The sequence below is a fragment of the Chrysemys picta genome, chromosome 4, assembly GCF_011386835.1.
Source record: "Chrysemys picta bellii isolate R12L10 chromosome 4, ASM1138683v2, whole genome shotgun sequence".
NCBI lineage: Eukaryota > Metazoa > Chordata > Testudines > Emydidae > Chrysemys > Chrysemys picta.
In genome coordinates, this window is record NC_088794.1 from 10803865 (window position 1) to 10830121 (window position 26257).

The 26257-nt window shown below is 52.3% G+C and overlaps 2 protein-coding genes across 2 annotated transcripts; one reads left to right on the forward strand and one right to left on the reverse strand.

The window, feature by feature from the left end:
* Window positions 1-310: 310 nt before the first annotated feature.
* MPEG1 (macrophage expressed 1) lies at window positions 311-7387 on the reverse strand. Its single transcript, XM_008177721.4, has 2 exons — window positions 7251-7387; window positions 311-3841 (listed from the first exon to the last, which is right to left on the reverse strand). The coding sequence occupies exon 2, from the start codon at window positions 3714-3716 to the stop codon at window positions 1554-1556; it is 2163 nt and encodes a 720-aa protein (XP_008175943.2). The 5' UTR covers window positions 3717-3841; window positions 7251-7387; the 3' UTR covers window positions 311-1553.
* A 9113-nt stretch (window positions 7388-16500) lies between these two features.
* LOC103307219 (regenerating islet-derived protein 4-like) lies at window positions 16501-25034 on the forward strand. The gene is made up of 6 exons (XM_065591279.1): window positions 16501-16735; window positions 18689-18807; window positions 21186-21332; window positions 22396-22510; window positions 23529-23601; window positions 24221-25034. The coding sequence occupies exons 1-6, from the start codon at window positions 16687-16689 to the stop codon at window positions 24240-24242; spliced, it is 525 nt and encodes a 174-aa protein (XP_065447351.1). The 5' UTR covers window positions 16501-16686; the 3' UTR covers window positions 24243-25034.
* Window positions 25035-26257: the final 1223 nt, after the last annotated feature.

Below are 26257 nucleotides of genomic sequence, written 5' to 3' on the forward strand. Positions count from 1 at the left end.
CAAGTTACCAAGCCCGCCATGCTTGCACTTCCACCAGCGTTCACACAGGCAGGGACACACCCAGTTGCAGTTACATGCAGGCGTTGACCAGCTCCCTGCATGAACTAACAATAGAGAGACTGCAGCCAAAAACACCCCCAGCTGCCCAGCCTGGGACCCCAGAGCTGTACCATCTTTTCCTGATCAAATCTGACCAGTATATGGGTTTAATACCCAGTCCACCTCTCCCTGAATGTGAAGAGAACAATGCACAGCTTTCTATTAACGGAATTGAGATTCTTCCCCAAACACTTCAGTCAAAATGCACTGGTTTAGAGAAAACATTTTTATTAACTATAAAAGATAGATTTTAAGTGATTATAAGTGATAGCAAACAGATCAAAGCAGATTACCTAACAAATAAACAAAACCGCAAAGTAAGCTTAACACACTAGCTAGATTGAATATGTATTAGCAGTTTCTCACCCTCAGAGATGGTACAAGCAGGCTGCAGATTCTTAAGGGGCAACCTGCACTGGCTTCACAGCTTGGAATCCCCAGGTCCTTCATACACAGGCTAGAAATTCCTTTAGCCTGAGTCCAGCACTTCCCCCAGTTCAGTCTTTGTTCCTTTGGTGTTTCCAGAAGTCTTCTTGTGTGTGGGGAATGAAGATCCCCAGATGATCATGTCACTCCCTACCTAAAATAGCTTTAGCATATGGCGGGAACCCTTTGTCCCAAACCTCAGTTTGTGGAAAAACACTGACATCCCAAGATGGAGTCTAGAGACATGTGACCTGGTCACATGCCCTTGCATACCTTGCTGAGACATAGCAGCCATTACTTACAGGCTGTCTGGAACATTCATAGGAAGGTTAAGTTCTTCCAGGGTCCATTGTCTTTGCTGATGGGCCATCAGCACTGTCCGCCTTCTTCATTGTTGTACCAGAAAGGCTAGTTGTAGGTGTCACCCAGAGTAAGCAGGATTGAAATACAGATTCCTAGTCAATATTCATAACTTCAGATCCAAAAATGATACATGTCTACAACTAGGATAATCATATTCAGCAAATCATCACTTTTCCAATGACACCTCATATGACTTATCTTGTACAAAATGCATCATAATTATGCCATAATCATATCATAATAGTTCTATGTTGAATATGGGGTGCAGTGTCACAGGGGGTATTGAGAGTGATCCCTGCATTGTGTGCCCCCCGCCCAGTCCTCTCCCACAGTGAGTGCTCTCTCACTGTCTCTGCATCTAATCGCGGGGTGGTTCAGAGCACAGACAGCACCTGGCTCCACTCCAGCATCACCCTGAGGTGGGATCAAGGGTTACCCCTGATCCGACTTCTGTGCACACACATCTCTAGCTCCAGGGGGCTGGCCGGTGGGGGGTGGGTTGCAGTTCAAGCTAATAATGCAGTGGGGTCACAGCTACACCCTGGGAGGGGGGAGCTCACGGTTCTGCCCAGGGGGAGAGGGGGAGCTCACAGCTCTGCACAGCGGGAAGCTTGTTGCGGTGCCTGGGGGTGGAGGGGGCTTTCCCCAGTAGTAGCCAGAGGGAGTTAACCTGTCTGGCTCTCTGGGTCTTGCTGGCATCTCTCCCCCAGCTCGGCAGCGGTACCATACGTGGAGCTGTCTGGTACCAGGCTCTGCCCCTCCACCACCGTGCGGTAACCCCTGGCCTTGTACCGCCGGGAGCCGTAGACAGCCAGGGCGATGAGGATGGCCAGGCCGGTGGTGACGGCCACCGTGACGCCGGCTGTCTCCTTGCCCGACAGGCCCCCTCCACCACCCAGCCCTGCAGCGCGGCGCGTCTCAGTGGGATCCCCGAGCCGCCACATCTGGGTCTGGGCGTCTTTGACCCAGGAGCGCTCTCCGTCGGCATTGGTCACCAGGACAGTCTCCATGTCCACCAGGGTCATGGCAGGTGGGCGGGTGTAGGGAGGGAGCCGCGCCGGGGGCAGGGCCCCTCCAGTGAAGATCCCAGACTGGACGCAGTACTCCACTTGGCAGCCGTCGCTGATCAGAGCCAGGTGCTGGCTGAATCCCGCTGGGCAGCGCTTTAGGTAGGGGTCATTCACGGTCCCCTGGTGGGACCCCGCCAGGGGGTTCCCTGTCTCGCAGCTGAAGAACCCCCCAAAGGGCACGGAGTACCTGTGCCCCATCTCGTAGTCTGTGCTAACGCACAGCTGGAGCTGGTCGAAGAGCGTCAGCTGAAAGAAGCCGGAGGGGCAAGACTGGGCGTTGGTCAAGGGATTGACGCTCCGAGAGCTGAAGAGACCCCCAAAGAGGTACCCCGAGTTTTCAGGGACCTGGCTTTTTGCCATGCACCAGAAGGCGCTGAACTGGACCTTGGACAGCCAGAACACATCCTGGCACACTCTCTTGCAGAACACCAGCAGCTTACAGGAGCGGTGGCACTCCAGATGGCTGTAGCCTTCCTCCCGCTCCTGGGTGCTCAGTCGCACCGGGGTGTAGCCCACAGGGCAGGAGAACGCCCCGGTGAGCGGGTTCCTGTGTTCTAGCCCCTGGCAGAGGACTGATTTATCCGGGCCCCACAGTGGGACGCACTCCTGGTAGGCGCCCCCGAAGGTAAAGTTGGTCTCAGCCGCTTTGCAGGAGCCGTCGTCGGCATTGGCGTGGAAGTTGAAGTTTGGCGAGGTGGTGTCGGTGCAGCCGGGGTAGGTGTTGAAGGTGTAGTAGCGGCGGGCAGCTAACTCCACCCTCCGGGAGAGCTTCTTTATTGTGGGGCTGGGTAGCTCCGGCAGGCTGCTGGGCGTGATGAAGAAATGCAAGGGCAAGCCAGAGCGGTCAATAGCCACCAGCTGGTTGGTGGTGCGCTCTTGCCAGGCCTTGAGGGTGATCCCTGGGTAGAAGGGCACGCCACCAATGCTCTCCACCCTGGAGTTGGTGCGGTTGGACAGGTAGTGCTTGGTGAAGGAGTTCTCCATGCTCAGTGACTCGCTGACACTGAAGTTGATGATGCTGTGGAAGGAGGCCCCAGCTGCGGTGGTGATGGCACTCCGTGCGGACATGTTGTCCTGGACAAAGGTGGATTTGATCTGATCCTCTTGCACCAGGCTGGCGCCAGCATCCACCGAGGTAAGGACATGGGTACCATAGTTCAGCACCAGCACCTCTGCCAAGTAGTCTGCCATCCGGCTCTGGTTGTTCTCCAGGTGCCCAGCGATGGCCACCAGCTGCTGGCGGAAGCCCTTGTCCAGGGCTGCCCCGGGGTCAAACTTGGCAGTGTAGACCAGGTTCCTGACCTGGACCCGGGTGGTCATGGCCTGGTCCTTCACCTGGTGGGTCTTCATCTTGCGGAAGTCGCTGGAGAACTTGCCGTTGAGAGAGGAGAAGAGGGAGACCTCGGTGTTGACGGAGGCAGCGACGGCGCTCTTGTAGTCCATCCAAGTTTCTATGATCTCCGAGTTGATCTCCAGGTTGCTCTGCTTGCGGGGAATGGTGAAGACCTCATCTGGGATGATGTAGGACCCGTCCTCTGTGGTTTTGCACAGCGAGTAGCCCAGGCTGATCACTCTCCCCATATCCAGGTTCCTGAGGTTGTCCCAGCCCCCGCCCGGCAGTACCTCCAGCCCAGGGAGCTTCAGGGCTTTCTTACACCCCTGAAACCCAGCAGCAACTGGCGGCTCCGGAGGCTTCTCTGCTCCTTGCACCCAGGCCACCAGGCTCCAAGAGAGGAGCGCCCCCAGCAACGTGTTCATGGCTGGGGCAGCGCTCGGAAGATGCAGCCGTCCGAGCGAAGAGGAGGGAGCTGTCAATGCGTGCTGGTGGCTTAGCAGCTCTGAGCCCAGCTGTCTGAGAGTTCCTCCTTTCCGTGCTCCAGTTACTGTTCAGAAAGAGAGAAGTGAGAGTGGATCCCTGTCAGAATCAGACGGTGGGAAGGGGATGATAGCTGGCAGAGGGAGAGCCAGCCGGTATGTCAGGGCCCTCTGCCTTGCTTATCGTGGTGGCAGGAGATCACTATTTCCTGATTGTTACAATGCCCAAGGTGTGCTAGGGGCTGTACAGCAATCAGGGCTGGCTCTACCATTTTTGCCGCCCCCAAGGAAAAAAAAAAAGCCACCCGGACTGTGCCACCCCAAGAATGGACGGAATGCCGCCCCTTAGCCTGTGCCGCCCCAGGCACGTGCTTCCTCCGCTGATGCCTGGAGCCGGCCCTGACAGCAATGGATTATTGCCCCATCTTCTCCTACCTGTCTTCCAGTCTGACACCAGTGTTGCCCAGCTGCTGATTGGGAGCAGCTGCTGAGGCCTTCCCGGAGCAGGAGAAATCGGAATCCACCCAGCCTCTGCAGCAGTGAGCATCATTTGCTATATTTACATATAGGCATCAGGCCTGGAAGTGGGGTGGTCATAGACACCATGCAGAGCAACAGCAACCCCTTCTCCCAGGAACCTCAGCCCAGCATCAGTGCTAGGGTCCCAGGGAGAAACTCCACCTCAGCAATTGACTCCAATGGGAGCCCAAGTTCGACAGCAAATTCTCTTGTTGCTTGCACAGGTCCCTGTTCGAAGAACGTAGCATCACCCAAAAGCCACCACCCCATGCATGTCTTCTGACACTAAAAACTTGCTCACACAGTCAGAACGGGGAAGACTGTTACAGTGTTCTCTGGTGATGCCTGCTGTAACAGGGTAAAGGGACGAGGTCCCTGCCCTACCCCACCTCCACAGTCCAATGCTGGGTGGGACTTGCTGACACAAGGGCTGGGGGAGGAGGGACTCTGGTGTTGATCCAGTTTCTGCACCTGCACTTGCCTATATCGTGTTGAGGTTAACTCAGTACAAGAGGCTGATGTGACGGTGGGGAGAGTTGGTTTGGCAAAAGTGAATTGTGTGTGTGTGTGTGTGTGTGTGTGGTGGTGGTGGTGGGGTGCTTTGCTCCAGAGGAGGCATCGGCAAAGTTAGGGGCATGGGAAGAGAGAAAGAACGAGGGAGCAGGTATCGTTCGGACGGGGCAGGATGGAGGAGACAGTTCACTTCTTTGCAGAGCCCTGGGGGGAAAGGGCTGTGAGTGCACTTTCACTCTCACTGCTGTGCCATCTCCCCAGGCCCAGGGGCTCTCTGGGGCTCTGGAGTGTGATGAAGGGGCTGTGAGTGCAGATTAGGGGGCAGTCCCTTCGGAGTGCCGGCGTCTCGTCAGCTCAGCTTTGCCAGTGGGCCTCTATATTGAGCTACCGTGGCTTCCTCTGTTCCAGTCCCAGCCTCCCAGGTGCCCCTCAGTCCTGATCTTCAGCCCCCTGCTATCCCAGCCCTGGGCTTCCCACACCCAGATCTGCCGATGCCCCTTAATCCCACCCTGCTATTCCGCTCTTAATACCCTCATCCATCTCCACTGCTCCCCCTTAGCGCTGCTGCACAGCGTCTCTGGGCCGGGAATCGGGCGTAGCCCCACCGCTGTGCTTCACTCCTGACCCGAGCCGTATCACTGCTGCGCTGTACAAAGGGGGAACCGAAGCTGCGGTCAGAAGTTGATGCAGCCACCAGACAAAAGCTTTTACTCTTCCAATGAGTCACGCTGCTGAGTTGCAATTTCACTTCAAGGGAGAGCTATGGAGCACGTGAGGGAGGGGAAGTTGCGTTCTCTCCTTGACAGATGGCTGTGATCTCTGCCCAGTAAGTGCCTAGGTCCTAATTCTGATTGCCCAACTATTTTGCCAGCCAGGGCCTGGGTTTCCCCCACCCCCACAAGAGATGCTGAGCAAACGCTATGGCCTCCAACTGGAGCAGCGGGCGCTTGGCCCCCATCAGCCAATCAGGCCCTGGTAATTGTATTGCAGTAGCGCTCAGAGGCTGTGGTCGGGATTGGGACTCTGTAGTGTAACGAACCTACTGGCTCGTTACCAGGCGCTGAGTTAGCACCCGGTCAGATGCAGGCTCCGTGACCCCACTGGCCAGAGGATGGCGCAGTGAGGGAGCTAATACTGGGCAGGAAGTGGCTGTTTGGTGCAGGCGTGGCACCTTTTAAAGACGTACACATGGGTACAACACGAATTTTCACGCCGGGCTGGAGCCCGCGCCCACCCCGCACTCAGCTGGCAGCAGTGGCTCCTGTCCCCCGGGCTGGACCTGGCACCTCGCGCTGGGCGTTGCAATGTGGTGCACAGGGCTGCATGGGGCTGTGACCCTGTGTGCTATGTCACAATGCCAGTCACTCAGACTTGGCCCGCTTACCCCTCCACCGCGACAGAAGGGCAGCTGGGCCGACCCTGTAGAGCACTGCAACCCTGTGCCCTAGGTTGCCGCTCCCAGAGTGAGGCCCATTTTGGTAAATTTCACGGCCATAGCATTTTAAACACCTTGACTGCCATGGTTTCAGATATTTAAATCTTGACTTTCACGGTGTTGTAACACAGCAGAAATATGTATTTAAAAACGGCAACATATAAATATGTCAAGCCCTTAAGTCAGCGTTTCTCACACTGGGGGTTCCGACTCAAAAGGGGGGTTGCAAGGCTCTCGTAGGGGGATGCGGAATCACCACCCTTTCTTATGCCAGTGGCAGCGCTGCCTTGGGAGATGGGCGCCTGGCCAGCAGCTGCTGGTCCCAGGCCATCCAGCTCTGACGGCAGCGCAGAAGTAAGAGTGACAATACCGCGACCCCAACCACAATAGGCTAGCGAGCCCCTTTTGGGTCGAGATCCCCGGGTTGAGAAAAGCTGTGTACTTTTGCATACTTTTACTCCATAGTACCCTACAACATAGAGTAAAAGCACACAAAAAAACAGATTTCATGGGGGAGACCAGATTTCAAGGTCTGTGATGCATTTTTCATGGCCGTGAATTTGGTAGGACCCTACCCATGGGGCTAGGTGAGGGCAGGGCAGCCCCGCCCCACCCAGGGCCTCCCCTCTGCCCTGGGCTGAGATTAGAGTCTTGATCAGCAGGTTGATACTGTGGGAAATACACAAGCGTAATAACATGTGGAATTAGCCAGCCAATGGGTCTAACAGAAGGTGGCACCCCCAGTGACCCAGGGTTCAGTTCCCCATGCTGCCACAGACCTACGGCAGATCCCCCAGTCTCTCCGTTCCCGGCTGTACTGTGGGGATGACAGCACTGCCCTCCCTCACCGGCGGTGTGAGGGTACATGCAGCAGAGACTCCGAAGTGCTCAGATGCTGCATTGGGGGGTCCTTTGAAGTACCCAAGCCTGACACGTCCTCTTTCTTAGGTCTCCCCCAAACCCCACCTGTGGGGACAGGAGGCCCCAGGTAGGCAGAGCGGCACACGCACCCTTATCTGGCCCACAAAAGGTTAACGCTGAATCTCGCTGCTCCAGAGAGTGTTTAAACAGGAATTTATCTTCCCTGACCCGTCCGTGTTACTTCCTCTTTCCCAGCACAAGACTTCCTCCCGCAGGACAGTTTCAGCAGAGGAAGAGCTTGGGTTAGGTTTCTAAAGGGGATGGATGCGGGGGTGAGGGGTGTTCTGTGGATACCAGCTATTAACTATCCTGCTATTGACAACTTTGGGTTATTAGCAATTAGCGACATTGTGGGAACCAGTCCCATCCCATCGACGTCAATGTTAATGGGAGTCCGATGTTAGAACTGGCAGGCTGCTAGGGAACAACTTTATTTATGTATTTATTTGTCTTGCAGCCCCGTGGCCCCCAGTGGCCCTGCTTCCCATGGAAAGCCCTGGCTGCAGGCAGGTTGGTGAGGCTGCAGCCAGGGAAGGCGGCACTGGGACATGCTGCGCCCGGCTGCCCAAGATGTGCTGGGGGCTTTCTATGGGTGGGGGACGCTGGGTGCCTGCATGGTCCTTCTCCCTGCACTCTCTGGGCTGTGCCCTGCGGTGACCAGGGGCCTGGGCCCAGCATGTCCCAGCACCCCCACACCCTGTGGACAGCCCTGGCCAAAGACAGGTTTGCTGGGCTGCAGCGAGGGACGGAAGTGCCCTGGTGTCAGGGCAGGGCAGGGCACGGCCCAGAAAGCGCAGAGCGAGGTACCATGTAGCTCTGCAGACCCCCAGCGCCCCCACTCCCTTTGGAAAGTCCTGGCATCCAGGCTGCAGCCCCCTTCCCTGCTGCCCACAGTCCCCTCTCCCACTCCACAGCATCAGGGCCCCTGTGTGGGCGGCAGGGTCCTGGCAGTGGGGCCGCCCCACACCACTGTCTTCAGGATGGGCCTTTCGTTTGTTGGCAGCTTTCGGCTACTAGCAACGTTTTGCTATGAACTGAGAAGTTGCTAATAACCAGCATCCACTGGGTGTGTGTCTATACCTATATCTATCTATACTCTGTGTGTTTGTGTCTATATCTGTCTATACCAGGGTGTTAGGATACAGATATTCAGGCCTGTCTGTAAAGGCCTATACTTTAAGAATTTAGGTACATGTTTATCATTTAGCTAGTTATAGAGGTATGAAAGAAAGAATCAAAATCACTGTCTGCCTGTGTCAGGGCCTTCTCTCACTGTGACAGTCTGAGGCCTTTGGCTAAGCAGTGGGAGCAGCCATAAACTGGAAAGCGAACGGTCACGTCCTCACACATTTCAAACCAGTCACATTGAACTAAGGCAATCTGGGGCTGTTAGGAAGGGGATCCGATCTACCACCTCCAGAGAAAGGGAAGAGCCTAGAAGATGTAAAAGGAAATTTAGTTTGATAGTTTTCTGCTTGGCGAGAACTCACATATCAATCAACATAGTTGGGAAACTCTTACGTCTTTATAGATGTAGTTGTGAAATCCTCACTTCTGTATTGTTTTGTCATTGTAGTTCCCACGTTGCTGTTGTTTATTTGCATAGTCTCTGTCTGGTTCTGTGATTGTTTCTGTCTGCTGTATAATTAATTTTGCTGGGTGCAAACTAATTAAGGTGGGATATTATTGGTTAGCTAATCATGTTACAAAATGTTAGGATTGGTTAGGTAAATTTCAGTAAAATGATTGGTTAAGGTATAGCTGAGAATATTACTATATAAATTAGGGGCAAAGAGGAAGTAAGTTGGGATTCAAAAATAAGGAATAAGGAACTTGGATTTAAGCTTGCTGGAAGTTCACCCCAATAAACATCAAATTGTTTACACCTTCAGACTATGGGTATTGTTGCTCTCTGTTCATGCGAGAAGGACCGGGGAAGTGGGAGAGTGAAGGAATAAGCCCCCTATACTGTGTGGGTGTATCTATATCTGTGGGTGTGTTCTGTATCTATCTATACTATGTGTGTTTGTGTCTACATCTGTGTATGTGTCTATACCTATTGTGACGGGTTCGGTCACAGGGATCCCTTGGGACTATCACCTGACCTGCTGAAGTTACCCCTGAGCCCATTTTCCTTGCCAGCCTGGGACTCCAGAACCCTGCCTTGTTGAGCCAGACACACTAGCCTGCTGCAACACAGACCCAGGCCTGGTCAATGCCCCCAGAGCTACAGACTTTAACCAAAAACTGCTCAGCAAGTTTCCTATCTCCAGCACCCAGACACCCAGCTCCCAATGGGATCCAAACCCCAAATAAATCCATTTTACTCTGTATAAAGCTTAAAATTTAAGAGTTTACTCTGTATAAGCTTTATACAGAGTAAACTCTTAAATTGTCCACCTCTATAACACTGATAGAGATATGCACAGCTGTTTGCTCCTCCAGGTATTAATCACTTACTCTGGTTCATTAATAAACAGAAGTGATTTTATTAAGTATAAAAAGTAGGATTTAAGTGGTTTCAAGTAATAACAGACAGAACAAAGTCACCAAGCAAAATAAAACAAAACACACAAGTCTAAGCCTAATATATTAAGAAACTGATTACAGGTAATATCTCACCCTCAGAGATGTTCCAATAAGCTTCTTTCACAGGCTAGACTCCTTCCTAGTCTGGGCCCAATCCTTTGCCCAGTACAGTCCTTGTTAGTTCCAGCAGCCATCTTAGGTGGAAACTCCGGGTTTTCTCATGACTGGCAGCCCCCTCTGTCCTGCTCCACCCCCTTTTATAGCTTTGGCACAAGGCGGGAATCGTTTGTCTCTCTGGGTCCCCATCCCTCGTTCTAAATGGAAAAGTACCAAATTTAAGATGGATTTCATTATCCGGTAACATGGTCACATGTCCCTGAGAGGCCTCAGTCTTCATTACCCATGGGCTGGCCCACACATACACAGGAAGGCTTGCAGGTAAATAAACCATTTACAACCAGTTGAGTCAATGGGAGCCATCAAGATTCTAAACCACCATTAATGGCCCACACTTTGCCTAATTATAATAGGACCTCAGAGTTATACTTTGTATTTCTAGCTTCAGATACAAGAATGATACATGCATACCAATAGGATGACCACACTCAGTAGATTATAAACTTTGTAATGATACCTTACAAGAGACCTTTTGCATGAAGCATACTTCAGTTACATCATATTCACATTCATTAGCATATTTTCATAAAGCATATGGAATGCAACATCACACTTAAATCCATACTGTGTGTGTGTGTGTGTCCTCATCTGGGGAGCTGGCAGGTTTTCGAGGCTGTACAGCACAGGAGCTCCCATGGCTGGCGCGGAGCTCGGCTTTAGACCAGCCCCTGACACCTCTGCCCTCCCCCGTCACCACAGTGCCACAGTCTGTGGTGGGCACGAGAAGCACACACATTCCTAAGAAGTGCTAGGCACAGGACACTCTCACCTGCACAGTCCAGAACACCCCGATACCAAGTATGGTACAAACACACGCCCCAAAGAGAACAGGAACATGCTGACCTCTCTTAGAGATAAGGTCAGGATGACAGGGTGATGGACAGAGATGTTTTGATTGAACCAACAGGTACGAGGTAAAGGATGGTAACGATCTATGTCAGAGGGGTTGTACGTAACTTGTTTGTATCGGTGTATCGGGCAGGGTCTTGGAGTGTCTTTGGCCAGCCGAGGGGGCAATGGAAAGTCCTGCCATTCACCGAGCTGCGTCCATTGTCATGGGCACACGTCTTAGTATCCCCGTAGAGTCTGCCAGGTGCTATATACCGTGCTTCGTCAACAGTAAACCTGGCCAGGTGCCTTCGCTACTAAATCGAGTCTTGTGGTCTTCCCGGGTGGTTTGATCAGAGCCGCTGTACGGGCTGTCTGGACAGAGCCAGTGCAGCACACAGAGAGACCACGCATGCAGCCAGCGTCTGACAACACAGAGCTTCATGGGAGGTGGTTACCCTGGCCCAGGAATATTTTTGAGATATGGAAAAAAAAATTCCTTTCCCAAACTGCGATGAAAGTTGCCACCTCGAACACTTTTGCCAGTGCTGGTGCTAGCCCATTGGGGGCCCTAATCAGGAATATTTTGCCTCCCCCAACACAATAAAAAGCAAATGTGGGGAGGGCCTTGGAGCTGCTCGGAGCCCTAAGCAATTGCTTCGTCTGCTTATGCCTAGCTCTGACTTTTACTAACTGAAAACTAATTTGTTCTGGGTCACTCGAAACATTTTGTTTCCACGTCAACATTTTTCAGTCTAAAGTTACTAAAAATCTTGAAGCAAAAAGTCGTTTTGACTCAAACGCCCCCTCTCCCCCCGCCACATTCATCCGCCAAAACATTTTCCAGTTAGAATATGCGGAAATGTCCCATTTTGACTATTCAGCAACTTGTTTCCTGCCACATGTTTTGAGTCGGGAGACTCATCAAAACCGACCTTCACAATCAGGTTTGGAGTTGCTGAATTAGCTACGTTGTATCATTCTGCATTAGGCACATGTTCAAAGTCTCTTTATAGTACGGTTCCATCATAAAGATTCAACAAACAAGTAATAGATGTTTTAATAAACAGTTAATCGATAGTTACAAAAAGTCCAACAGGTCAACAGGTTGTGTATAACCATGGCTTATAACCATTGTATGACACATTATACTGATGTGCTTGTAACCATCTATAACACATCATCACGAAGAAGTGAGGTTTTAACTCACAAAAGCTTATGCCCAAATAAATTTGTTAGTCTTTAAGGTGCCACCAGACTCCTTGTTGTATCTATAACACATGCTACTCAGGTCTGTAGCACGGTTATAACATCTATTATGCCTTTATAACCCCCTTGAAACCATTTATAAATGTAACTCACTATAAAGGGTGAACCTCAAACGTAAGTGCTCTGTTGAACAGTGGCAGGCTGTTGACTCGGGGCTGCCACATACTTTTAAGTAGAGTGACCATAAAAAGTAAGACCTAAAGTAAAAATGGGATGGCTGGGGCTTGCCTGAGCCCAAGTCCTTCCGCCCCCCTGCCTGCAGGGCTCGCCAGAGCCACCCCCACACACACACTGCCCGGGGTTGGGGCTGACCCCAAGCCTCCTCCTGAGCTCCATGCCTTATGCCACTCATGGCTGGGGCTGACCCCTCTCCCCAAGCTCCACGCCGCCCGGGGCTGGGGCTCACCCCAGAGCCCCGCTGCCCAGCACCTCGCATCGCCCCCCTCCCAAGTTCCTCTGCATCCCCCTTAGGGGAGCGCACCTGACTTTTTTGGTAAACTGGGCATTTGTTTGTTTGCTTTTGCCAACTGATCAGTTGGGAAGAGCAAACGAGACAAATGCCCATTTTTTGTAAAAAAAAGTTGGGACAGCCAGGACAGAGCTTAAAAACGAGACTGTCCCCAGGCAAAACGGGACATATGGTCACCCTCCTTTTAAGCTAAGAGTGACAGTATTGTAGAAATGAAGGGCTGGAAAGGAACTTGAGATGTCATCAAGTCCAGTCCCCTGTGCTGAGGTGGGACCAAGTAAATCCAGACGAGACCATCCCTGGCTGGTGTTTGTCCAACACCTCCAGTGACAGGAATTCTACAACCTCCCTTGGAAACCTGTTTCAGCGCTTAACCTGACAGTTAGAAAGGTTTTCTTAATATCTAACCTAAATCTCCCTTGCTGCAAACCCATTACTCTTGTCCTACTTTCAAAGGACCCGGAGAATACCTGATCACCATCACCTTTATAACAGCCCTGAATCTAGTTGTTATCAGGTCCCTGCTCAGTCTTCTTTTCTCAAGACTAAACATGCCCAGTTTTTTAAATCTTTCTTCAGAGGTCAGACTTTCTAAACTATTGATCATTTCTGTTGCTCTCTTCTGGACTCTCTCCAATTTGTTCACATGCGTCCGAAGCTGTGGTGCCCAGAATTGGACAGAGGACTCCAGCTGAGGCCTTACCTGTGCTGAGTAGAGTAGGACAATTACCTATTGTGTCTTCCATACAACACTCCTGTTAATACACCCCAGAATATCAGCCTTTTCACAATGGCCTCACATTGTTAACGTATAATCAGTTTTGTGATCCACAAAAACCTACACTTAAAGACTGAAATAGAGAAACTACCATATCCTTAGTTAAATTGTCCCAGTGATTAATTACTCTCATTAGTAAATATTTGCATATTATTCCCGGTTTGAATTGGTCTTGCTTCTGCTTCCAACTAGTGTCTCTCATTCTGTCTGCTAAATTAAAAAGCCCTCTCCGGTCATAACCCTTCTTCCCAACTCCAGGGGGTTCTGTGCGGCATGGAGGGGCAGATCCCATGAGTTCCAGAGCCATCCACTCACATTCATTTCCAGCCAGAGTCCAGGACCCCGACCGACCCCCCCGCCCCATAAAAGAACAAGTGCCCCAAAATCTCCAGAAAGTCAGCAGGTGATGATTTGTCTTCTGACAAGTAGACTACTCTACAAGTGGCCCAAAAACATGAAAAGCGGAGCTCCCACCTCCACCTCCACCTCCTGAACAAGAGGTTGATGGCCCTGCTGGAGAAAATTGCTGCAGACACAGTAGATGTCAAGGCCACAATGCCCACGGTACCACTGACTGTTACCTCAATTAGCTCCTCTCTGCAAGCACTGACAGGGATGGTGAATGAAGCAGAAGGGATAATATAATTGGTGGAAGATCAGCTAAGGGCTCTCTGCCCTCACAGATTTATCTTCTCTTAAATCTAAAGTGGCAGACCTCAAGGGATGGTCTCGCCCCAATAATCTGAGATTCAGACCTGAAGGAGCAGATCAAGGCAGTCCCCTAGCATTCATTCCTGGCTCCTATCAGAAGTGCTTAGCCTGTGGGGTGATTTGGTTTAGAGAACGCTCGTAGGTCCTTGGCTCCTAAGCCACCTTCAAATGCCAAACCTTGCCCACTGATTGTTGGATTTCTCAGATTTCCTGTAAAAGAAAAAAGAATGCAGCTAGCTCATGGTGGTGGGAAGAACTGTTTTGGGGGCTGCCACCGAATAAGATAATGCTTTGTCAAGATTGTGCGCAAGTTGTGAACAAAGATCTTGAACAAAGAGCAAAAGAACTTGCCAAGCAGCGAGAGCTCAAATGTTTTATAAGGTTTCAAGCTCAGTTGCATGTCGAAGTTGATGAGGAAATGCATCTGTTCCAAAAGTCACAAGAAGCAGAAGGAACTGAGTACCTTCTCTGTTGTTTTATGTCCAACTTACTTCCTCATCATTATATCTGCCCTACATACACTTACAGCCGTAATCAGTTAATGGGACTCACTTACTGATTTGGCTTATCTCTTCTGCTCCAAGCTGATACCTAATATCTTTCATATTAGCATTGTCTGGTCTTGCCGTATCAACAAGCTGTAAAGTTGAGTAATTGCATAATTTCATTGGCTATCCTGTGAAATGTGCGGTATTTGATAGCATATATGAGCTGTAAGTCATTTACCTTTCTGTATTTCTTGGGGTTTCTTTCTTTATGAATTTTTTTTTAAATCACATAAAAGGAATATGTAGATACCCAGGTAGGCACCTATAGACCACGATCAAGTCACCTCTTAACCTTCTTGGGATAAACAAGATAGATTGCGCTACTTGCATGTCTACGCAGCCCATGACAGCGAGCCTCCGAGTTGACAGACTTGGGTTCGCAGGGGTCTTGCTATGGCACGGAAAACAGCTGTGCAGATGTTGTCACTTTGTCTGGAGCTTGGGCTCAGAAACTTAGGGAGTGGGGAGGGCTTCAAAGCCCAAGCCGAAACTGAACACCGCTGTCTACACAGATTTTCTAGCAGCGTCGTGCGAGCCCAAGTCTGTTGACCTGGGCTCGGAGGCTCCTGGCTGCTGGCTGTGCAGACACACCCTATAAGATTTTACCGATCACTCTTGTAGCTCTTTTCTGAACCCTTTCCCATTTTTCAACATCCTTCGTGGGGACGCCAGAAGTGGGCGCAGTATCTAGTCATGGTCTCGCTAATGCACAAAGTAACACCACCTCCCTTCTCCGAGTTGATATTCCCTTATACAGCCAAGGTTTGCGTTTGTCTTCTTGCCTACAGCATTCCCCTGGCAGCTCATGTTCAGCTGATTGTCTACCATGAGCCTGAAGTCCTTTTCAGTGCCGCTGCTTTCCATGACCCAGTCCTGCCGCTGTCTCCATCTGACCTATGCCTAGATGCCTGACCTTGCATTAGGCCATGTGAAAACAGACGTTCGAAGCAGCCGACACTGTGCTGGTGAGCCCTGTGAATGTAACCCAACATTGGATCCCAAGAAATGCGGCCACAACGTTAACATGGGCTTCCACCAAAACGTTACCTTCCCTTGGCTGGCTTAGACAAGAATAGCCCCTTGTGTGAAGAGAGCCCATCCTCACAGCTCTACCACAGACCCAGAGTTTTACTGGAGAGATCTACACCCCAGTCTCAGGATGGAACTGGGGTTTCACGTCTACCCCCATGATGAAATGAATCTTCTTCTCTAGGGCCATGTCTACACTAGCACTTATGAATAAAACACACACACACACACACACACACCGAGCAACGTACGTTTTGCTGGTATAAGCTTCTTCTTTGAGTTGTTCAGGCAGAGTCTAGGGGTCGCATTCATCCCCTTGATGGCCTTTCACTGGACAGTTGAATGTGGTTGCATCAGAAATGGCCTTTCTTTGGCCCTTTGCACGATTCCTTAACCTGCTTGGGGGCAGCAGGAAGATAAATATCACTGCTTCTCTTCCAAACAATCTCCCCTTCGCCACCCCAACCCGTCTTGACTACTGTCTCCAGGATTTTACCAATCCCAGTTAGCTCTCTGCAAATAACATGGACAATTTTAACACTCACAATGTAACAAATTTGACCTGAAGTTGCTACTGTGTGTTGTTTTTTAACCAGTGTGTCTACCCAATTTTTGTCCTCCCTGTCCAAATTGTTCTCCCTAGCTACAAGTAGACTGGGCAGGTGGGGGGAGAGGGGAACGCATTCCAGTGGGCATGGTCCATTTGCACACTTTTAAGAGCTGAATTTTCCACTGCCAGGCTTCCGCTTTCTCTCTTTTCCACCTGTACAGCCACTCCGCCCTCCCGTAATGGCAAAGAAAGGAATTGCAGGATGTAGGATGACTATTCATCAGGTCCCAGGGAGATTTCCTTGGGCCTTCTCTCTCCCATGCCGGCCAGTTCCCAACTGTACATTTGCCCACCACAATAAAGTGAGCAGCTGCAGGGCTTACTCCACTGGCCTCCGCGTGGAGAAAGGGTTAAACCGGGCTGCTGGAGCCAGAAGGGACACAGCAGGACCATAGAGGAAGTTCAGAGGAGCAGCATTTCCTACGATGAGTCACTGCAGTGCAGAGGACTGATACAAAATTTCCTGCATCCACTTGTGTTCCACCGTGAGCAAAGCCTGAAAGCCCAACCTGAGAGGAGTCTGTGCTAGCCAGCGGGGTTGTTGGGATTTGCCTGCTGACCCCCATCCTCACCAGAGATGGATCCCAGGACATCCCTCTACCTCGTGCTCAACTTCATTGCCTGGGGTGAGTTGCGTTATCCTTCCCTGCTGCTAACCCCCAGCCCAATCACACTGTTCTGTGGGCACCACCACCCCACAGCGATGGCCTCCTGGAATCAGTGGGGAGCCCTGGTCCTGGCAGAGAGGTGTTTTCACCGTCCGCCCCTCCTGCCGGCTCAGTACCCATTGCTTCCCTATGCTGGATTTTGGCAGAGTCCCAGGACTGGGAGGTCCATGGATTCTGAACACTTCACTCACCCCAGGCTTGAGAGGTAGAAGGTGAAGCAGAGGGTGTCTGGCTCCCTGTCTTCTCCTCTTCCTCCCACCTCTCACCCTGACCTTTTCCATGCACCTCTGCCTCTTCCCTATGCACCCTGTCCTCCAAAGTCATCCGAACTCCTCACTTTATGCTTGGGAGGAACTCCCTGTAAACATCCACAAAACCGCCTCCTTGTCCGCCTTCAAAATTCTCCCCTGCCATGACAGCTACAAAAACTTGACATCAGTCATGCCGCTGGCATGCTGAGACCCCTGCCCAACCTGTTGACTAATATGGTCGCATTATTTCCTTGCACTCTTCCGTACGGCTGCAACCAGCTCTTGGCCTAAGTTGTAAGCTTTTGGGGCAGGGCTGTCTGCTTGTTCTTTGTACAGGGCCTAGCGCAACGGGGTCTTGGTCCATGAAGAGGGCTCCGAGCCGCTCCTGTAATATACAACAAAGAGTCCTGTGGCACCTTATAGACTAACAGACGTATTGGAGCATAAGCTTTCATGGGTGAGTACCCACTTCGTCAGAGGCATAAAGTGGGTATTCACCCACGAAAGCTTATGCTCCAATACGTCTGTTAGTCTATAAGGTGCCACAGGACTCTTTGTCGCTTTTTACAGATCCAGACTAACACGGCTACCCCTCTGATACTCCCGTAATATAACTGATCATAATAATAAAAGCACCAATGGGATTAATCTGCCACAGAGCCAGGGCTGGCCCAGATTCAGCACCCCCTTCTGGAGCAAAAGGGGGAAGCAGTGTGCCGACGGATTCGGGTCCCACTCTGCTTGCTGGGCAGCACAGCTCTTCACGGCCACAAGTTAGCTCTAAATAATGTGGTTCATATTATTTTAATTTCCTCTCACCCTAAACTCTCCTCCATTCCCTTTTTCCTTGGGTCATGATGGATTCTTCATCACTGGCCATTTCAAAATCAAGATTGGATGCTTCCTGAGAGATCTGCTGTAGGAATTATTTGGGGGCAGTTCTCTGGCCTGTATTATCCAGGTGGTAACACTAGATATCACCATGGTCTCTTCTGGCCTTGACAGCTATGAATCTTGTCTGTCACCACCGTTTATGTTTGTCCCATGTCGTTTTTAAGCAAGGGACCCCTTCTTTTTCATTCATTGTAAAGCACCAAGCAAAATGCTGCAGCTGTATTAATAATTATTGTGTATGAAAAACCACTATTGATAAATGAAGCAATCAGTGAAAATCATTAACAATTATAGCAACCCCTAGATCACTCTTCTCCCTGCATGAGGGTATTGATACTGCTATGGTGGTGCCACCAGATGGTGCTGTTACACACAATCTTAGCATGTGAGCCAGAGTACAGTCTTGGCAGACATAGTCTTGTTAGTTTTGTAATCCAATTTATTTTGGGGGGGCAACTGTTGCAAAGGGCAGGAGGATTTGTTGCTCCCTGGGAACCTGGCACTGATGCATGGGCTGAGATCACTAACAGAGGGGCTTGAATGTGTGCTGTTTGTGACCACCTCTGTTCCAGGACTGGTGCATAAAATGTAAATGAACAAGGTGCACTAAGAAACTACTCAGATTCCATGTCACTGCTTTCTCCTGCAATGAGCAATTGGTATAATACTTACCTGCCTTTGGGACCAATGCATGAAACATGTTGCACTGATGTTTTATTCTCTCTTGCATGCTCATTGCACTCATGGTTCCCAATCTTGACACCAGGTGCCTGCTCCCAGGAAAACTGTCTCTGCGCCCGCGGCTTTTGTTACGAGGGCTGGGTGCAGTATCAAGACTCCTGCTATAAGGCTGTGAAGGAACCGATGAAATGGCCTGAAGCTGAGGCAAGTCTGAATGTAGGGAGGTAGCATGGCCTAGTGGTAAGAGCCCCAGCCTGGGACATAGGAGAGCTGGATTCTATTCCCAGCACTGGTTTGTTGGGTGACCTAGGGCAAGTCACGCCCCTCGCCGTGCCTCAGTTTCCCAATCTGTAAAACGTAAAGATACTGACTTTGTAAAGTGATTTGAGATCTTGTAACGGTGCATGGCCTCTGCTCCTATCTTTCTCTGAGCGCACAGAGCACTTGGAGATGTTCTGCTTGGGAACACCACGTGTAGTTGATTTACAGCAATGATCACCAAGCCATCGATTGTGATCGACTGGTCGATCCTGGAGCCTCTGCCAGTCCATTGCAATCTCTGGGCCGCTAAAAGTCCTGCAGTGTAGTGGGGCTTAGGCAGGCTGCCTGCCTGCCGTGGTCCCACACTGCTCCCAGTAGCAGCTGGCTGCTGGCACATCATTGTGGCCCCTGGGGGAGGGAGAGAAGGCGGCTCCACGTGCTGCGCCGCCCCCAGCACTGTCCTTGCAGGAACCGGCCAATGGGAGCTGTGGGGGTGGCGCTTGTGGTCATGGGCAGTGCACGGAGACCCGCTGTCTCCCTCCCCCCAAGGGGCACAAAGAGACAATTCCCTGCACCCCCTCGTGCATCCCAACTCCCTGCCCCAGGCTCAGCCTGGAGCCCCCTCCCACACTCTGAACCCCTCAGCCCGTCCAGAGGGCTAAAAATAGCTGTGTCGCTCTTCGGGCTTCGCGGAGTTTCAGAGCTGGACGGCTGGTGGAGCCTGAATGTCGACACTGCCATTTATAGCCCCGGAGCCGGAGCCCCGGGAGTCCAAGTGAGCTGAGCTGGGCCAGCCACGGCCATGCTGCAGGTCTTCGATTACAGCGCAGTCACTCTCCCCTGGCACTTCCTTCCTGGGCCTCATTAGCCCTGTCGCCGTCTGCAGCCCACCTCTGATCTGTCACGTAGGCCCAGCTTCGCCCCTCCGCTTGAATTGGTGCTCCAGTGGTCAGAGTGCTGGTACAGCTGCTGTCGCCCAGCGCTCTGGCCCAGATCAGCTGCTGAGAAGCACTTTACAAGAGCTAGGGACTATTAACAGCTGGGCATATTTGCTGAGCAGGGAGAGAGGCAGGGGACAGGAAATGCTCTGGAGGGCACATTACTAAGGGCTGGATTCTGGCCAGCTGTACGTGGTTCCCTTGAGATCAGTGGCACTATCGGTGGAGTGGGCGCCTATGCAGCGTCTGTTCAAAGGGGTCCACTGACGTCTCTCATTAAATCCTGAGCCATCCGAGTGAATCTGCCCCTTGAGCACCTGGTGTGACTCCTGCCAGGGAGAATGTTGGAATCCCTCCTCTGCCACACGAACAAGTCTGGGGGAATTTCCCAGCTTCCAGATGGCCTCTGTTCGCCTCCTCTAAATATTCCTCTGATGGCCATTATTGCCCTCCCACCGAGATCTCTGTATCCATAAGCTTATACTCAGCTCGAGGGCATTTCTCTGTGGGTGTGTCTGTCGGTCAGGTGATAACACTTGAACGTCGCATGCCATCTGTTCCAAAACGTTAGGGAACCTTCTAGGCATCGATGCCCAGAGTTCTACTGATCTGGGGAGAAATCAGAAAAAACAAAAAGGGGGAAATGGAGGACACCGGTCCGGTTTTTGCCATCTGGTTAGCAGAGCAGGTAGCTACAACCACCTCTCTCATTGTTGGTGGATGGCAGCCATTAACACCTTCTGGCATAACACAGCCCCTGCCCTGAGCTCTGCCTGTCCTCCCAACGGACTTTTCAACACTCTCAGGTTGTGTCTACACCAGGAGCAGCGGAAGCTCTCTAAAAGCGGGGGGTGGGGGTGGGGAGTGCCTGAATCATGGCCCCGCCCACCACACTGCCCCTTCGCCAGAGACCCCGCCTCTGTGCTGCCCCTTCCCCCACTAGGCCACACCTCCACATCGCCTCTTCCCTCACTTTTAAAAGTGTGTGGGGGGGCATATCCCCTTGCCCCCCCCCCCATTCTGGCACATGCTATAAATGGCACAACTGCAGCTGTGCTGCTCTAGCGTAGACACTTACTACAGCCACGGGAGGGGTGCTTTTGTCCCCGCAGCAAATGGACTAGTCCCCTCCCTGTGGGGGAAACCAAGGTGTGAGACGCTAAGAGACTTGCCCAAGGCCACCTGGTGAGTCTGTGGCAGAACTGGGAATTCAGTCCATCGCTCTTGAGGGCTAGGCCACTGCCTCAACGACCAGACCACCCCCCTTCTCTAGGGCCCTAACCCACTGATGTCAACAGGCGTTTTTCCATTGATATTTAAGCGTTTTGGGTCAGGTGCGCTGGGTGAAGCCTTGTGTGATTTGTCCTTGCGGTGCCTTTTCAGGTGGCGTGTCAAAGCTACGGCAAGAATTCCCATCTGGCCTCCATCCACAGCGCAGAGGAAAATGACTTCATCTTTCACCTGATGGGCAAGCCGCTGGATTACACTAAAGGGCAGGCCTACTGGATCGGCGCACATGACACTTTCAAGGTAGCTCCTGCCTCACCCGTCTGGCACAACCCGCCATCAGAGCAACTGCACCTTCAGAGCAATCGCCAGGGATGGAGGGTCAGACTGGCATTTCCACTTATACCAGGGGGACATCGTGGGGTTGAGGGCAGAATTTGGCTCCCTGTGTCTTACATTGTGGGCTTGTTATTTCAATCTGATGTAGAGCAAAGAGTGTTTGCCTGGATTAGGCCCCAGGAGTCCTCAGTTCTATTCCTGGCTTTGCTGCTGGGGTGGCTTTAGGCAAGTCCCAGCCTCTCCTAGTGCCTCAGTTTCCCCATCTGTAAAATTTGGGTAATGCTACTGACCTGCTTTGTGAAGTGTTTTGAGCTCTATTGATGAAAAGTGCTAGAGAAGAGGTAGGTGTTACTGTCCCTCAGCTGCAAAGCATGCTGGGATACAGGGCGTAGAAAAGGTGCAGTGGAAACGACAGCTGTTTTGTCACCTCCGCACTCCAGCTGACGTTCACTCTCCAAGAACCAGGTCTGAGCTTGGGGAGAGCTGGGGCTGGGCGTGGCGTGGCTGCTGCAAGTGGGGAAGATGTGCTGGGATCTGGTGGAGGCTGGTGTGATCCCAAAGTGGAGGTGACACTGGCACGCGAAGGTGAACGCGGTGCCAGCTTAGGGCTGTGGGTGAGGGTTATGACAGAGCTGATTCCAAGCCAGGTCGGCGCTGCTCACTCTGCCAGCCCCACAGACAGAAGGACGGCCCAGCGCTTAGGGCAGCGCACGGGGACTTGGGAGTCCTGGGTTCAGTTCCTGGGTCTGCCACTGTCTCCCTGTGTGACCTCGGCGCAGTCACTTAATCTACCCTGTGCTGAGTTCCCCAGTCTGTAACACGGGGCAGACCCTTCCCCACTCCCCGGGGTGGTGTGAGGCTGACGCTGTCAGTGCTGGAGAGGGCTGCAGTGAGGAAGAGGCCTCCACAGCTGGGATATTAGGGGCTAGAGACAGTGCTGATCCCTTAGTGGCTATTGCTCCATCTCCTCTCCCCGCAGCGCTCCTGGCCCCCGGTTCAGTCACTAACACCGTCACCTTTTCTCTAGGAGGGGTCTTTCATGTGGACGGATGGTTCCAAATACAATTTCCGGACATTTCCTGCAGACCAGCCCAATGGTCTCCCGGGAGAAAACTACCTGGGCTCTTGGACCCTGGAAAACGGTGGGAGCTTTGTCCCGGGGCTGTGTGTTGGGGTGGGGGGGGGGGCAGATGCTTGGTGGCTCGGTTTGGTCAGGGCTGGCTCATTATCTCGACCCCCTGTCTCTCGCCAGAAGAACATTGCCCAGATTCAGTTCCTGCTGGTTGGCTGCACCATCCGATCAAATCATTGAGCTGTCTGGTTTGGTCCCTGCCCCTGCCCTAGCAGCTCGGTCCACTGAACTACCTACCTCTGCCGCTGCCTCTGGCTTACGCCAAATGCTTCGGAGGAAGATAACCCCTGCCTCCCCCCCCCCCCCCAAAACCAGCCCAATCCAAACAAAAGCCCTCCCTAGTGGCTGGTCAGTTTCCTGGGGACAGCCCTCCCCAATACACCCCGATCAGTGCCAGAGGACGGACAACTCCAGTGTCCATTATGACCCACTTTCAAAGTGAACTCCACAAACGGAACAGTGTGTGATCCCCTCGGGCTGGGAGCAGCTCCGGCCTGCCCCATGTGCCGTCAGGTCTACCAGAGCTACGTGGGTGCAAAGAGGGGAGGCGTGCGGGGGTGAAGCAGGGTCCCCCCTCCCACCCCCCGATTTGCTGCTTGGCTTGTACTGAACATGCTCACACAAACTGAGCATGCTCAGAAACACTACTGAAGCCAGCTGCCCTCACTCCGTCCCCTCCCACTATTGGCAGGCATGGGTCACCCAGTTACACCAATTTGCAATGGAGAAATTGACGACCCAAGATGCAAGGCGGCAATGAACCAGGGCAATATTGCACTCAGCCTTTCTTTTCATGCCTCATCTAAGTTCCCACTAGTGTTTTCCAGTATCTATCTATCTATCCCCATACGCCCCCTCTATCTATCTATCTATCTATCACTCCAGTCTTGACTGTACAGATGCCTGCACAGGTAGAGAGCTCACATTAGCTCTCACATGCAGATGACTTTCCTAGTCCTGGAAGTGCCCGTTCCTGCCAGCGGGCGGTTTGTTCCTGGGTTGATTCCTTCTGACTCCGTCTCTTTTAGGCTTCGTCACCTGGAACGACTATGGCCCCAGCTGGTCCTTCCCGTTCGTTTGCAAATACACCCTGCGGAACAGGTACCATCCAGCTTCGCTCCCACCAGGGCGGGCTATTCTCCGGACAGGCGAACTCTAGCAGTGGCTGACGGTGTCCCGGTGACTGTTCAGGCACTCACGGGGCCTGGTTGTTGTTTATATGTCAGTTGTGCTCAGACTGCGCCAGCCACTGAACACGTAGGAAGACACAGTCTCTGTCCCAGTGAGCGCCACATACAGCGATGGCAGCGTCCTGCCTGCACACCGGCTGCTCGGGAAGAGACGGCTCTGGGGAGCTTAGTCTCCAGGGCTCCTCGGGCCCATGGGTGGGTGACTCCTGAGAGACAGGCACCTTCCTCCCAGGCTGAGATCCACAGGAGCACCTTTAGTTACTGCTGATCTGAAACTGGCCATACTGGCACTAGAGCCTTCGATGGGAAAGGCCCCGTATCCCCTTCCCTGACCCCCTCAACCCACCAGGACCACTTCCCTGGGGCCACATTGGAGCTAGCACCCCCATCCCCTGAGCCAGCTAGTGCCCTGCCCTGGGGCCAGATCAGAACTGGCGCCCCGAGAGAGAAAAGGTCCCATCCACATCTGGGCACCACAACCAACAGCTGTTTCTCTTCCTCTTTTGCATGGGCAATGCCTGTTCCCGCAGCTTCAGGGACCAATCCTGGTAACAGGACGTGGTGGAAGACGCCACCTGTATCCTGCCGTGGAGGCTGCGTCAACTTCCTGTGCTGTAGCTTCAGATCTGGAACCAATTACTGCTGTGTCCTTATCCCGTCTTTTGTGTCCTGGATAGAACTGGGCAAATAACAGGTTCGGGGGTTTGCTGGGAATTCCGAAAAATTGGGAGGGAAAAAAATGTTTAAAAAAATATTCTGCAAATGCAGAAGGGGGGGAATAATTTTGCACCAAACAAAAATTTTGTTTGGATTGTGACCATTTTAAAACTCTGTTTGTTTTTAATCAGACTAAAGGCCATTTCAAAAGGAAAAGTAGTTTCAGACCAAAGATGCTAAAGGTTTAGATTTTTCTGGGTTGGTTTTTAGTTTTGGCCGATACACTTTAGTGAAGCCAAAACAATTCACCAAATGATTCGGTTTCACCAAACCTGCATTTTTCACTAGAAAAGGGGCTGGTCTGAAAAGTGTCACCCGCCTGTATCCCCCCTCGGTCCCAGGTGGCGTCTCCTGCTGGGAGCCACTTTCCGATGGGAACCCACAGCAGGCCAGAGGCCAGGGGAACAAAGGTCACAGTCTCTTTGGACTCCAGAGCCACTGCGCTCTCACTGGCATGGCATCATTCAGCGATTTTGCTCATGCAAATCTGCTTAGGGAGCTCCCTGCTCTGATCCCTGCTTCTCTTTCTCCCTCCTCTCCTCCTGCTTTATACATGTACCTGCTCACTCCTACAAATGTTCTGGGCCAAAACAAAATGATCAATAAAAAGGCTGTTCGCCCAGAGAACGAATGTAGTAGTCATTGTACAGCGCCTGGCACAGTGGGGACCTGGCCACGAGTGGGAGGGGTAAGGGCAGCAACTTGTGGGGAAAGGTATATAAAACCACAGCAGCTTTGCCAGGTGGAACGCTCGCTCGCAGCGTTGTCTTGGGGATGAGTCAAGTTTCCAAATTTCCTCTTGACTCTCTCAGATTTCAAGGGACGGGGCGATTTCTCCCCTCTCCCCCAGCGGAATTCCCCATCTCAAGTCACCAGCACGACCCGACGGGGCTCTGCTGAATCCCCGAGCTGGAATTGCTCTGGCAAGTGTTGGGCTGTGTCCGCTCTTGACCATAACCACAATGGACTGAACCCCAGAGCCCTTCTCCAGTCGGAGACACTGGGGCGTTTCCCTGGCTAAGGGCTGTGTGAAATCTGCAGGCCCAACCCTACAGCCTCATGTTACGAGGTGCCCCGTATGGAGACTCTTCTCCTGCGGGGAGGCAGCATTTGCTCCACGGCAGAAAAACGAGGGGTTCCTCCCCCTCAGCCCACCTGGATCCCCGGATCCCGCGTGGATCAGGCCATTGGAAGACTGCAGCTGACTTGATGCAGCGTATAAGTTCTGCCAAGGAGGGAACAGCCCAGGTACCGACGGGCTCTCTATCCTGGAGGGGAAAAGCAGCACATGACACACTCGAGTTAGAAACAAGTCACGGATGTTTGCCAGGCTGGGTGAGTAACCCTGGCACAGCCTGCCAAGGGAAGGGGGCCTTCAAACCCAGCCGGGAGGCCTTGAGGGAAGACGCTTCAGCCAGACAATCGTTACTGGGCACAGGGCAGGGGGAAATGGGTGAACTTTAAGGGCCTGTGATATACAGGAGTTCAGACTCAATGATCTGATGATTCCTTCAGGCCTTAAACTCCACGAGCCTCCGCAAGGCACTGCACACTCGGGCTCGGCCGGGCAGGTCTGTGCTGGATCTTGGGCTCCTATGGCTCCGCTCCAGGCCCCTGACAGGCAGCAGAGGGACACCTCAACCGGCACCTGCCCCCCAGATGCCCTGCTGCAGGGTTGGGGCAAGTCAGGAAAGTCAATGCGGTCTCTGGAGCAGTCTCCAGGGAACAGGTGGGGAGTGATTTTTGCCCAGAGTGGCACCTCCTGCTGCCTATCTTGGGGATTAGCACAGCAAGTCGGTAGCCCCTTTCCTGACGTGCCTTGCCTGCCATCACGTCTGCTCTCGGGTCCA

What these genes read in the sequence shown, in the direction of transcription:
- MPEG1 (XM_008177721.4), bottom strand. Translation starts at nt 3,716, where the DNA reads ATGAACACGTTGCTGGGGGCGCTCCTCTCTTGGAGCCTGGTGGCCTGG.
- LOC103307219 (XM_065591279.1), top strand. Translation starts at nt 16,687, where the DNA reads ATGGATCCCAGGACATCCCTCTACCTCGTGCTCAACTTCATTGCCTGG. An exon ending in GCTCAACTTCATTGCCTGGG is followed by an intron (nt 16,736 to 18,688) that starts GTGAGTTGCGTT and finishes TCTTGACACCAG; the next exon opens with GTGCCTGCTCCCAGGAAAAC. An exon ending in GCGCACATGACACTTTCAAG is followed by an intron (nt 21,333 to 22,395) that starts GTAGCTCCTGCC and finishes CCTTTTCTCTAG; the next exon opens with GAGGGGTCTTTCATGTGGAC.